The following is a 15,217-nucleotide window of genomic DNA, read 5'->3' on the forward strand; positions in this document are numbered from 1 at the left end:
ATAACAGTGATGTACATTTGTAGTATATAAACAGCAACAGTAACTAGCTGGGTTTTGTTAGTAAGCTCAGTAATAAAATTGAAAAAAAAGAGTTTCTAAATTAACTAAGTAGAAATGGGCGAGTGATGAGGAGGTGCAGTATCGCACATACATACATACATACATATGAATATACGCTCATAAACACAAACATGGCCAGAGCGTTGTGTTTACAGGTGGTTTTTGTGTTACGAAGTGAAACAGGAACAATAGCAAAATAGCTACAACTGCGAAGATAGCGGTGAAGAGTGCAAAGTGCATGAGTACAGACGTGTGAAATGTGTTAAAAATATAAATATACTTGCACATTTGTATGTATGTAAATGTGTAATTCTGCATGGCAAAAACATAATTGGAAAAGTTAATGGAAAAAAAAAATGTAAAAACTGATATGTAAATAATAGAATAACTAAAAACTGATAAAACAAAACATATACAAAATTCATCAAAAATAAATAAATAAAAACATAGACAAAAAAAAACAAAGATGGATAATAAAGTGATAATAGATTTAAAATATATAAGTAATGATAAAGCAATATCACATAAAAACTAAACATTATAAAAAATTAAATGAGCTTAGGTAAAATAATATAAAAATAAAATTAGCGAAATGAGATAAAATGAAATATGTAAAAGCAAAAAGTTAAAAAAATAAATAAAGAAATTAAATTAAATTATATAAAAATATATAAAATGAAATAAAAATAGATAAAATGAAAGAAAATAATTTAATAGAAAAAATAAAAATATTATGCAAAAAAAAAAATTAAGTTAAAATAAAAAATATATACATAACTAAAAATAAAAGAGGCAAAATAAGAAGATTATAAAGTATACACTTATGTATGTACATATGTATATGAAATACAATAAAGTATCTAATGTAAAAATGTGATATAAAATAAAACAAAAGTTAATCAAAAGTAAATTAAAAATAATAACAAAAAAAAATTTTAAATTACTTACATAAATCAAAGTAATGGAAAATAAAATAAATTATGTAAATGTAAAATAAAATAATTAAAAATAAATAAAAATTAAGAAAATAACTGAAATAAAAATGAAATTTAATAATAAAAATTAAACATCATCAAAATGGAAATAAAATAATATAAATTAAAAATAAAGTAAAATGAAATGAATTAATATAATAGAATAATATTTATAATAAGCAAAAACACCAGTTCAGGTGAACAAAAATAAAATAAAAACAAGGAAAATAAAGTGAAAATAAATCAAGTAATAAAAAACGTTAATTTAAATTAAATAATGCAAACATTTGAATTGAAATAACTAAAGTGAAATAATTAGAAAAAAGGTAAAACAACATAAAATAGAAGTAAGAAAGAAATTAATTTAAAAATTAGTAAGTTAAATAAAAAAAGTGTATAAATTCAAATACAATAAAGCATTTAATGTAGTAATGTGATATAAAGCAAAAAATAAAATACAATGGCTTTTAAAATCTAAATAAAAATAATATAAAATAACCAAAAAAAAAAACAATTTATTAAATCAAAAAAGGTAAATAAACCAAATATATCAATTAAAAAATAAAACAAAATCAAATAACAAATGATATACAGTAAAATTAAACAAACCAAAGTAAAATACAAAAAAAAAAATAACTACGTAAAAATAATACAATATTATTAAAAAATATTACAAAACAATCAAAAAAATACTTAAAGTAGAATTATATAAAAAACAAACATTAGACAAATAAAAAAAGAAAATAATAAAGCATTACAAATAAAAATTAAGAGTTAAATATATAATAAAAACAAAACCGAAAAAAGAAAATATGTAAAAAAATACATACATACATACATATGATAATTAAAAATATAACATAAATTAAATAAGTTTAGATAAATAAATCTACGCCCCACTCTTACATTCAAACCAAGTGCATGTAGATACATAAATACAAAACCACACTATACATACATATGTACGAGTATGTATGTAAATCTCCCTTTCAAGACGCTTAAATACTTAAAGTATCTCTCTCTTGTTTCTAATTACCTTCATACAGCAAAATTTACAAAAAATTAACATAACCGGTTTAAAAGTGCACAATAATTTGTTATATACATATGCACATACATTTTTCCACAAAGTAACAAAAGCAAATCGAATATTAGTTGTGGATTTTACAACATTTTCAATCAGCGAAAAATTGCATGCCAACATATTTTTCAACGTCGACCGAAAGCAAACGCAGAGAAGGATTTTTAGTGGGACTGGCCGCAAAAATGTCACATTTCAGAGATAATTCTTGGGTGAGTACTCATATTACGCGGTTTGTGTTTGTTGTTTTATTTTAATACATTTGCATTTATCGTTTTTGTTATACGTACATATTTATGTATGCACATTTTTAAGTTTTATGATTTTTCATTCATTCATACCCCGCTTCTTGTGCAACTGTGATTTCATAAAAGAAATTTGTATGCAATATCCATACATAAATATTTATAATTAAATTTCTGTTTTATATTTTGCCCACTGCTTTAACATGTAAAAGTGTGAAATCATTTGTACTACACATGTATGTATTTTCATCATTCAAATGAGTACTTAAAAAACTTTCTTCAAACAAAATGATTCAAATGATCTAGAAAAATTGTTTAGGTTTGCAATATCAAATTCAAGCGCCAATTCATATATATATACATATATCTTGTGCATTGATAAGCATTTGCATTTTCTGTGTATTGAAATTTATCTTGTTTCTATTCCATTTTTTTCGTTTGTGGGATTTTTGTTTGTTTTAGATATTTGTACCAATACATACATTCATACATGCAAACAAAGTTTTTTGTTATCTAAATTCTTTGATTTTTAGTTTATTTATTATTTTTCCGCAGCTGGCACGAGGTCAGTTAAGGCGCAATTATTCACTCATTCTGTTAAAGCGGATATATGTATGTAGGAAGGTATGTACATAAATATGTACATATAATTAGCTCAAGTTAACTCTAATTTAAATGTTTTAAATGTTAATAGCTTTGTTTAAATTCCGCCCGTATATATTTCTGTTTTTTTTTGGTTAGCTTTGAGTTTTAATTTTAACTGCTGCCTTTTAAATTTCTAATTAAAAAATACCTACATACATACATATGTATGTACATTAAGATTATTTAGATTAAATTTCAATGGAGACCTTAGTACGTTACATTGCCGAATTTTCGGTGATTGTTTTTGCGGAGAACCTTTTTTGTTGACTTCATTCCAAATAAACTTCCACAGCCTTCGTTAGTTTCGTTGATAAATCCATTTACTCATATGTACTTCTGACTGTACCAGAAAAAAAGGTTCGCCGCAAATTTTTTTATTGCTGAATTGGGGTGTCAGATGTACGGCGAACTATTTTCTTTTGTCTGTAGGAGGTATGTCTAATATACATACATATGTAAATACATACATTATTGGGAATACAGTCATTTGTTTTTTATTTAGGCTTTTTTCGATCAACGAAGTTGACCGTGCCACCAATGTCCGTTTTATTTAGGTGGTTAGAATGGCAATAATATAGTGACTCAAACAAATGACCACAAAAGCAATTTTTTTTTTTTGTTATTTTTATATAAAAATATTGTCTAAGCTTTAACCAAAACCACGTTAATCACAGTTTAAAACTTTATACAAAATTTAATAAAATTCAACAAATTTTCATCAAAATTTCAATATTTTATTCAGAATTTATAGCCCATAAAATTCTAGTAATGTGCAAGTTTCAAACGGCTAAAAATCGCATTGATTTTTGTGATATTTTTTTTTGAGGCTACTTTTTCGGGTTTTTTAATATAACAAGCGCAATTTACGAAAACTTGTGTTGATATTTTGAAATTTTGTTGCTGACGGTCTCCCGCATTTTATTTCATAAGAAATTCATACTTATATGAAAAAAGTGCAAAAATCCGTCACAAAAAAAAAAAAATCAAAAATCAGCGCAATTTTTTAGCCGTTTGAATCGTGCGCTTCATTAGACTAAAATTGTATGGGCTATAAAACAAACTGTGAGATGCACGATTTTGGTTAAAGCTTAGACGATATTTTTATATAAAAATAAAAAAAAAAATTTTATTGCAGTCACTGTATATTTACTTTATCGCCTTTTCCGAAGATTGCAGTAGTTTTGTTTTTATCTGCACACAATTTTTTCGACAAAAGATTCAAACATATGAAATGTTTTTCATTACAACTAGGTAGCTTTTCACATTCTAATGAAAAACATTTTGTTTTGCTTTTAAAACTTCTCGTTTTATTTTGCTTGTTGAAAATTGTGTCGCACTACTATTCGTAGGGACAAAATTCTAAAATGTTTCATTTTAGTTTTGAACATACGTATTTTGGGCGTTATTTTATCTTATTTCGTATTTTTTTCCTCAATCCAAAATAAAATATGGGTGTTTCCAGCGGAAGGTCCACCACGACAAAAAAAATAAAAGTTTTATATCTAACGTATTTACGGGCCGATTTGTCTGCTTTTTAAAATATATACTGGCTATGTAAGTAGAATCATGTTTGCATAAAATGGTCTTCCTAGGTGGTGCCAAGGTCGAGATATTTCGAAAAACCGTATTTATGGTCCGATTTGGTTCGAATTTGGCGTATGTGGTTGAAACATAATAAATCACAGATTTCTAATAAATTGACCCTGAATTGGCGCTGAAGTCAAAATATAAAGTATATTCTACATAAAATACATGTTTTATTTGCGTTGAAAATTCATTTAAAAGCAATATTAACAAAAATATAACGATGGAAATTTATGTCACGTGACGCCACGTCACGTCACGTTTCACACTTGGGGTTTTAAAAGAGAATTGAAACAATTTGCATTAATTCAAAAAACTCTAAAAACAACTAGAATTGCTCCAAATCATATTAAAATAAGTTTCATGAAAATAGCCATCCACAATTCGCAGAGTTTTGCGATTTTGTAAGAAAAGAAAAAATCAACTTCCATTTTTTGTCACGTAACGACACTCTCTTTAAATGCTTATATTTCAGGACCAAGCAGTTCGATTGATTTAATTTTTCGGTTAAATATAGAGCTTATTATGTGCTATACAATGGCCCAAAAAAGTTAAAGAAAACAAATGGTATTCCTTTTTTGTATCACATTGAAATCGTACGACTGTCACGTGCGCCACCATGGGAATGCCCATATGTATATTATAAGGTTCGTTTTTGATTTACGAATGTTTCATTTTAAATTCGCCTTGTACGAATACTGCATTTTTTTTTGTACGAATTATTATTATACCAAAAAATTTTGTTTTACAATTGCTTTTAAAAACTTGCACCTGTATCATTTTCTCAGTGTACTATTCATGTTCTCGTGCTGCAATAGTGACAGCAGCTTAAAGAAATAATATCCGCCTCAGGGCGACAATTAAAATACACAAATAATAGCAAAACAGTGAAAAAATCACTTTTTTTTTTGTTAAAAAGCTACTGGTTGTACACAGTTTTACAGAATTTTTTTTTTAAATTGTTTTTTGAATTATATTTTTTTTATTTTTCAATACACGTGTGTAGTATAATAATAATTATTAAATTAAAATAGCCATAAAATATCAACAAATAGCGAATTGTCTTGCCATTGTTTGCTGCATCGTTCCACAGCGCGACCGATGACCAGCCGCGAAGAACGGTCAGTGATGAAATCAGTGAGAGCAGCGATCGATCAATCACCGCTATAAAATTTTTGTGATATGTTATTAAAACTATAGGCTATTGAACTTTGCTGGTGGTAACTTTGGAACTAACTTTTTTATAGTATAATTGAACTTCATGAATAGTGAAACTAAAACTATGCGTTCTAAAAATGATGAAGCGAGATTATGAAGTCTATTTTCTAACTTCATTTTTTTACATTTATTTATGTACATATTTCTTAACTGGTTGCTTTCCTTCATTAAAAAAAAAAAACCTATACAACAACAACAAAAGGAATGCCAGAATGTAGCACACGTTCTACTTTCAAGAGTATGCGAAAACAATCACTTCACTTTTCAATGTGGAACCGTTCAGAATGACCAGCAAAATATATGATTTATTAAGACTTTACAAAACTCAGTAAAAGGAAAATGTAGATATTGCAAAAATAAAAAATAAAAATCTTTTGAAAGTAAATTAGTGTACTTATTAGCCCTTGGGCAAGAATTAACATAGCAGATCACATAGTTTAATTGTTTACAAGCGTCGGTATTTTGCCTTATTTCCCAAGTTATATGTATGTTTGTATGTGTATTTTATATAAAGTATTCGATTTCGTTGTCGTGAGTAACATATTTATAACCCTGCAAAAAATTGTGCGACTAATCTCTAAAGAGAGTATTCCGAGATTACTCTCAATCTGTTACAATTAGGCATTAATTAGTCGCAAATAGTCTCATACGGGTATTATTGGAGATCAATTAGTCTCGACTCATTCCGTACGGGTATAATTGATGATCAATTAGTCCCCGACTCATCTCTAACGGGTACAATTAACGATGTACTGATATATACGGCGTTGGCAGATATATCAAAAGTGGTATTACTCGCATGTTCCTTTGCGATTGCTCCCGGAGTCTTCCCGGATTAGTCGCATTTTTTGCAGGGAGACCTATGCACATTAGGGTGCATCACTCTCCATACAAAAAAAGCGGTACTGTTTCTCTATCGGAAATATAAAATTAATTATATTTATTTGAAGATTTTCATCAAAATATTTCGGAAATATAGTTAAATTTACGAGGCTGGACATATTTGCAAATACATACCTTCAAAAATCGGTTCGAATCCTACTGAAAGAAGCCTGATGAGGAAATGTGGTGATTTCCGAAATAGCTATCACTTCTACCATTTTTTCAAATTATTGTTGCTTTTCCACAATAACTTTTCATTTGAAACGGCCTCAAGCTCATAAAAATTGTTGAATTGAAAAATCTAGCTAAAAAATATTTTTCCTAAAAAATTAGTCAGATAATAGAAGAGTTAAGCTTAAAATTTTTTCATAAAAATTTTTAAAAACTTTATCAGCGGGATCAAAATAATGAGACTTTTTTTTGGATATTTTCAAATCGGTCTAGCTCCTAATAGTGGTCTGAAATAGTATGACGGTGGAGAGCCGCAACTTTTTTTTGTTGATCCACTCTAATATACATACATATATGTATGGATACTTGCGCACATACATACATATATGTATGTGTATTATTTAGAGTTTTTAATAGCTTATCTTTGGCATTCTTGTAGGAAAAACACAATAATCTTCTAACTGTAAATAATATTAGCATGACCACTTGAGACCTATAACAGAAAAAAAATACCAATGCTATTCATTTACGTTTCGTTTTTGGTTGGTCGTCTGGCTGTCTATTTACTTGTCTTTCACAAAGCAACCGGAAAGCGTGTCACTTCTTAGAATGGGCTTAGAAGCCAAAAACTGCGCAGCTATTAACAAAGCACATTGTGCCATAAAAGTTGGAGTATTAACGCATTAACGAGAAGGCGACAGGAAAAGTAAAAGAAACGCTAATGAGAAGTGTAGAAATACACAGTAAAGAGCGAAACGTAGGGAAAAACTAAATTGAAATCTTGCTCAATAAAAACAGCGATAAACTTATGAAGTGCGAAAGCCTAGAAAAGTAGCTTGAGAAAACTTTCGTTTGGCTTTGTTTAGTTGGTAAATGATGTGACAAAAACAAGAGCGACGCACTTAGGTTTTAAAATAACTATTAAAGCCTTTACTAAAGTATCAGCCCTGCTTTAATTGTTGCAATGAAAGGAATCACTTTACCTTTAGACTTTCCACAAACGAGATAGTCTATACGAAATGCGTAACCTCCGTTGTTAAGGAAAAACTTTTATGCACCAGAGTCTTATTTCCTCTATCCAAAATGGATTTGTCAAAGCCAAATCAACAGTTACAAACCTTGCTGTTTTTACTGAAGACGTGACGGCAATCGTGTCGATTGTGTTTATGCAGATTTTCGAAAGCATTTGAAGGATTTAACCACAGTTTTAACATCCAAACTTTTAACATTCCACTTTTCTTGAGTGTCTTGAGTCTTATTTGAATATGAGCCTTTGATAATGTCTCTATGCCACCTTTTGTGGCATCTTCAGGTGTACACATCTCGCTGTTTTGGCCTTAAAGAAAACCTTTGGCCGTTGTTGCTCCATCTTTTCTTGCTAATCTTATGAATAGCTTTGCCCATCGCCACCCCTTACAAAAAATAGTGTTCATTATTCCTTTTCTGAACCTACGCCGTGTTCAGTTGTTCTACATGGAATTTTTAGACGCTAATTAAGCTAAATTTTCTCCTCTGTCAAGAGCTCTCCTATGCAACAGTCTCTCTAGATGCCGATAACTGCGAAGACTTATTCCTTTCACATGCAGGCAAGTGAGCAGCTCTCGCCCCAGAGAGAGGTTTGGCTTGCGCAGCTCCTTTCTTGCTACCAGTAGAATTCGCAGAGTTGGCAGCTTCGTTTGCGCACACGTTTCAAATTTTCTCCTCACGCTGTCACTCATATTTACGTACAATCTAAGCATGCTATTTCTGTAGAGCCGTTTCGCTCGGTGTCAGATAAGTGGGGTCGCGCTCCCGCAGTTTCGCGAGCAAGTGACGAGAACTTTTATACCCTATCTTCCTCTTACGCTCCTCATCGTCGGTTTGGCGATGCTTTAATTTCTCCTTCGGCAGCAACCGGCTCCTCAGGATCATTCGATCTCAGAATGAGTCGACTCAGCGGGATGAAGTCCGCCCTATTGCGATCCTCCTTATTTGTGAAGCAGGTGTATTTTATACTTTCTGCAAGGTAGAAGAGTCCTGTCTTCTAATGTGGGCCAGTCACAGATCAGGTAGCCGCTTCTCTGGGAAACAGACACTTCTGGATTTGTCCGTACCTCTACCGACGCGAAAATTGAAGACCTGTATGCGGTGGTCAGCAAGTCAAGAGGCTCAGACTGCGTCTCATCCAGGTTCATTTCATGTCGTCCTGTGCGTTCGTCGTCGCGTATCTCGTACAGGCTCTGGTGCAGTCCATCAACTGTAATTTAACCATGAGCACGGTTATACCACCTTGCCCCCTGTCGCGGTTGCTTCGTTAGCGATAACATGGATCGCCATGGCTTGAAAGGTAGTAGACGAGATTGTAGTTTGGGAGGGAGAAGTTATAGATTCACTTCACTCCCCCATAAGATACCTCAAAGAAGTGGTGTACACTCGCATAAGAAGTGCTGAAGTGCCGAAGGGCTATATGACCAATGGTCCAGTGTCCCGTAAGTATTTCGTTGTGATTCCCATCTGTGTTCTTCATCCATTAAGAAAAGGTCAGAGTGAGTGCCATATAATAAATTTGTGTGATGTTGGGAACCCAGTAAGGGGTTCTCTATATTCAGTCGAAGAGATTGTATTGATCCTCGACATTCTTGAACACATGTAAAAATAGTCATTACAGCTTTTACTTAACTTGACTGTCCACAAGGTAAATTTTGATGAACCTATCTTGATCATGCTTGCCATTGAATATGCTGCAGTAATCTGGGAGTCTATAGGCCTATTTTGAAAATAGTCGTTGTGAGAAGGCGCCAGATCCTGTCCCTATGATAATTTGCAAGCCATCTAAGAAGATCGGAATCTCGTCATCATCTTCGCATAGCAAGTGAAAACCACTTTAATAAATCCCTTGAAAGAAAATCAATGTGAACTTAGATTTAAATATTTTACTCTCAGAACTCAGCCACCTTTTAATTTATTCCATCAGCTCATATAAAGGTCATTAGGGCATTTATTTATGTACATTCATTCAAACAACCAACGTAATCTAGATTAGAAAGTGTACGAATTCTCTTTGTTACAAGCATTGCATTTCCAATTTTAATTGAAGCTTTCCACAGCAAAAATCGAATGCAAACATTGATCGTGAATAATCGATCAATACGCGAGACAGCAAAGGAGCAATTGAAGCGTAGCGATAGTTTGAATGGTAGACCTTTGTTTAGTTTTCTGCTATTTTTATTTTTATAAAACTATAGAATGCTTAGCCGAATAAATAACTATTAAGCGACAGTCGAAATTGTAAAGAAATTTAAATTTGTACAATACAGCACAGCGAAATCAGTGTGATATGTAGTGACGAGGTCGGCAAAAAGAGTGAAGTGAAATGAGCTGAAAAGAAAGTCACATAAAACATCGAGTCACGTACAGACTGGCGCGCGAGTAGTACCAAAGTAAAAATATTATTAACCAACTACTATTTATTTGTGGCTGGCTACGCAAGCATTAACGCCACAGTGGTTGGTTGCTGGTACATATGTATGTACATACATATTTCTTTACATTAGACCATACCAGAAAAAAGTTAGCCGTAAATACACCCCTGAGTCACAAATATTTGTGTAAGGCTAACCTGAAAAAATGTTGTTTTTGGCCGAACATAGGTAACTGCCGCCGCACAGTGGGCTGAAACGAGATCATGTGGTCAAAATAAAATATCTGCTCTTTAAGTTAACCTTATGGGTAATTTTTTATTTTTTTATTAAAGGCAAATACATACATATGCTTGAAGGGAAAATTATGTAAAAGAATTGAAACCAAAAAGCTCACTTGTAGGTCAAAAAGTAAGATTTAATTTTTCAAACAAAAACGAGTAAATTTCTTAGTTTCTTAAGGTTAAAGGTAAGGATAAGGTTAGGGTTAACGTTAAATCTAAGGTTGAGGTTTAGGCTAAGATTAAAGGTATTAAGGTTAAGGATGAGGTTAAGGCCAAAAGGTGGGGTGAAACAACACACTGTGGTGAAAATAAAATATCTCTGACGCACGACTGAAGTTTAACTTCTTTTAAACATTAACCCCGTCCTTATGCTTAACCTTGACCTTAACTTTAACTTTAACCTCAACCTTGACCTTAACTTTAACCTTTATCTCAATCCCAGTCCCAATCTCAATCTTAGACTCTACTAATTGAAATTAAGAACTTGCTAATATTAATTTGAAAAATGAAATTTTACTTGCTGACCTACAAGTGACTTTGAATATTTTTTAAATTTCTTTTACATAATTTTCAACTCCTTTACTTTAAAAAAAAAAATCACCCAAAACGGTTCCAATTGCAAGAGGAAATAGTTTATTTTGGCCACGGGGTTGCGTTTCAGCCCACCGTGCGCCGTTTGGAATTTTCGTCATATTTTGGGATCTTAAAGTAGTTTTGCTAAGAAAGTATTTCGATTATTGCAGTACAACTACATATACATAAGTAAAAAAATAAATAAAATAGAAAGTGTATTGCCGAATGCAGGTGTCACGGGAAAATATAAAAAGGCGATCGGTAGGTACGGATTTTTTTTTTCGAAACTGCCTTACAAAAATACTTTAGACTCAGGGATGTCCAGCCAATTTTTTTTGTTTGATTGCCAGGTGGTACGGTCTAATGTATACACGTACGTATAGCTTTTATGCACCAAGCATTGTAACTTCTACAGCCACACAGGGTGGGAACTGCGACTCAGTCCAGTAAAAGCTCGGCTTGGCTAATAAAACTCACTGGGGCTCACACATCTAAATGTTATTTAATGTAGTGTTTTTTACACTTTGCACCCAATTTTTTTTTTATTCACTTGGCTTTTCTTTAATTGTTTTTTCTTTTTCACTGTTTTGCATATGCATATGTACATACTTGTATAAGTATACATACAATTTTTTTATTTATTTTTTATTTTATCGTAGTGATTTTGAATGGGAGGAAAAATATGAAAATTGTATGCTTTCCTCAGCCGCGGCTCACATTCATTATGTATGTAGATAAGTGTACATACATATAATTTGTGTCTGCTCTGGTACGCGCGTGACACATAATTCGTGACAAACATTCCAAAACAAAAAGGTTACAATCACTTTCCAGAAGATCGCCATACAGGTGCTTCAGTGAATTTAGAGCTGCCTACACACATGCAATCGGTATAAAAAGAACATTCACTGCATTTAAAGAGTTTTCTTATATACATGTACATACATGCATGCATACTTATTAATATGCACTCAGGCCACAGTTTGTAGAAAGTATAGCGTCTCAGCTGCGAAGCCCGCCTTAAGTATTTTGGCATAAATTTTTTTTTTTTTTTTTTTTTTTTATAGAAGACCCCTAAGCGTTGACATGAATTGCATTTTGAGTACACTTTTTGCTTCTAAACGCATAGAAAGAAGCATAGAAGAGGTTCGTACCAAAACTTTCACGAAAAATTCAGATGCACATTTGTGAGTCTCTGCTTTTCAAAAAATATGCCTTGAGTATTCGCATACCTTTTTTCATTTGAAATTTTTAATTTCTTAACCACTTTTGGATAGTTAATGTTATTAAAAATCAACAAGTCATCTTAAGTAGTTTTAGTGCAGGATGTTATTCTATTGTAAAGACGGTAATTGCTGTCATGACTCAGTGAGCGGAATTGCTCGATATTTTTTCTGAATCACCTGATGAATATTGGCTTTGAATAACTTCCCTCTCAGCTCGCCATCATAACAAAAATAACCCATGCAAAGTTGATACTCATTAGTTGGATAAACAATAGGGTGACTGACTCGGTTTTTTCAAACCGGTTTTAGCCGGTTATTTCTAAAATTTTTGGCCATTTTTTATTTTTTGAAATCGTGATTCGTATTACAACCGTTTTAAATATTTGTTTTACTTTTAAATATTTATTAGATCTAATGTTTGCTTTACTATTAATCCAAATACGAGTCTCTTTGAACCTATTCTATTTAATTGTCCTTTAAATGAAAGCCATACCTAATTTTAGAAGTTTTACTCCATTTTTGGCTTTAATTTCCGTCTTAAGCGTTGTGCAAACGCGAAAAATTGTAAGCAAATAATTAACCGGTTTTTCTAAATCTAAAAATTAAGAACCCGTTTTGTTTCAAATTGCCTTTTTTCGAATAACTCCAAAACCCGTTTTGGAAAAAAGTCGAATATTCGGAACACCCTAGTAAAGAACCAATAGAAAACCGAACCAAATGCATGTAAATTATCCTGCTTTATACTCTTTCTTTGTGTACAGATGTATACTATACTTTTTAATGAATACAAATCTATTTAATTTTGCAGTTCTTGAATATAAGTATAACACAAGATACCCGAAACCAATCACTTTTTTTTTATTTCGCTATGACCATAAATCATTAAAAAGAGGTAATCATATTTTATTAAAAATGTTGAATGTAATGAATAGTAATTCAAACTTCGTGCAAAAAATTTAAAATTTCTTTTATATGGATGAACACGCACAACACCGTCAGCCAAAAAAAAAAATATTAAAAATCAGTGCGATTTTCTAGAGGCTTTAAATTTACACCTTAACCTACTAAAATTTACCTAAAATTTTTCAAAAAATTCTGAATAAAAGGTTTAAAATATTTTTCTGTAATTGTTAAAGTTTGTTGAATGTTTATAATTTTTGTGGGTTTCTGCGTCGTAGAGTCGGACTAGAAAATGTAAGAAAAAATGTTTATTTTCTTCGACTAAGATAAACTAAACGCACTTTTTCTTAATATACCTGATTTCACTAATATTAGTGGGCACCCATATTAAGTCATTGTTTGCTGTTATATTCATTTTCCCAAAAATGTAGATACGTGGCTAACTCAGAAACGGGACGATATGTAGATAGATATCAGGAAAATTGTCTATTATCAGTTTCTAGGAACTTTATTTTGCAAATGTTTTACTATATCCACACCTTTGGTGAAACTTGAAATCTATAAATTTCTTATCACGTTCGGTTCTTCGCGCTATTACTTAGTTTATTCCGCGCCAATCTGTCTTAACTGAATTATTGCGCTTCTAATTGGATTAGAAATGAAAAAAAGAAAAAATGACAGCTTGTATAAAGAAAGAAAATAATAATTAAAATAACACACGACGTTATCTTTGCCATCTGTGGTACGAGTAAACACCTTGCGGTAAGTGGATGCAAATAAAAGAACAAAGAAATAGGGTCAATTTCCTGATGACTGGGAATCGATAGGCAATCAAACATGCGTTTGGCCTTGCTATGACTATGACGTATCTATTTACTAGAACTTCACTTTGTTGAAAAAGAAAACGCGAAAAATGACGCCAAAAGTTGTGAAATTGATAAGTGCTATCTTTGCATAGATGCCTAGACGGTTAATTTTTTGGCGCATTGAAATGTTTTTGGCCATCCAGTATCAAGAAAACTAAATATGTCCATAATTGATATGTTAACAAACAAAATTCCAGATAAAGACTACTTACTTTCAAAATGCGAGGTAAATGTACTTAAATTCTACTTTTTCAACAATCGGAAATTATTTTATAAGAGTGCACTTTAAATTCGTGCACTTCTTTGTTCGTTAGCTCTATAAAATATGAATGATTAATCATTTATGACAACAATCGTTTTATTATTCTTGAGTCATACTTGTTTAGCAGTACTTTAGTTGCTATGAATAATAATGAATATAATTAGTTTTTTTTTGCTTTATTGATAAGTAATTTTAGTTGATATTAATGATATTTTGACTCTTACATATTTGGCCCCTCCAATTTGGGGTGTGCATCTTGGTGATGCTACACAAAGTAAAGGGACCCTAAGTTTTACGCCGCCTCCTAAATACAGTCGACGGTTTACCATTGCCTTCCGCGGTGCGATCGCTGTTAGAAAATATTCTAATTCAAATGTTGCTCAAGCTTGGGAGCGCTCTAATCACTCAAGCCACAGCAGCTGCATGGCAAACATTTACTTTAATAAAAGTTCTAGTTGAATTATCTACTATTTCCTGGTAGCAACCCTCTTCCTTTTTCTCCAAAACTGTCTGTTTATAGTTTCACAGGGCCTTTCTTTCCGACGTTGCAACTCTCCTACTCATCTCCCCGTGGAATGCCTGTGTAGAAACCTCTGCTCGGAGCTTATGAAACCTCAGACCGTGGCGCAGGGTGCAACAACTATATCCACATTATTCTTGTACACTGCATTAACATAGCGTTAAGAGCTCGAATTAGTGCGAACGGCACTTGATTGTTAGGGACTTCAACACTGAACCTAAAAGTTCGAGCTACATAATGTTGGGGTTAATAACAAATCAAACAGTCAGCGGACCACTTCCGTCCACTAAAAATGCAAAAATCTCAGAGCTTCTGTTTTCCGTTTAAG

The 15,217-nt window shown here is 31.8% G+C and overlaps 1 protein-coding gene across 4 annotated transcripts in view; it reads left to right on the forward strand.

The window, feature by feature from the left end:
- Positions 1-15,217, forward strand: part of LOC118733882 (protein vav) — a 386,101-nt gene that overhangs the window by 212,893 nt on the left and 157,991 nt on the right. For 2 of the 4 annotated variants that reach the window (XM_036463514.1, XM_036463515.1), the window contains exon 2: positions 2,081-2,327. The exons of the other annotated variants lie outside the window; for them this stretch is intronic. In XM_036463514.1, coding sequence (XP_036319407.1) covers positions 2,229-2,327 — 99 coding nt within the window. In that variant the 5' untranslated portion in view covers positions 2,081-2,228. The remainder of the gene's footprint in view (positions 1-2,080; positions 2,328-15,217) is intronic. 4 annotated transcript variants of the gene reach the window in all.

The sequence above is a fragment of the Rhagoletis pomonella genome, unplaced genomic scaffold, assembly GCF_013731165.1.
Source record: "Rhagoletis pomonella isolate Grant_MI unplaced genomic scaffold, Rhpom_1.0 Rhpom_scaffold_00002, whole genome shotgun sequence".
Classification (NCBI taxonomy): domain Eukaryota; kingdom Metazoa; phylum Arthropoda; class Insecta; order Diptera; family Tephritidae; genus Rhagoletis; species Rhagoletis pomonella.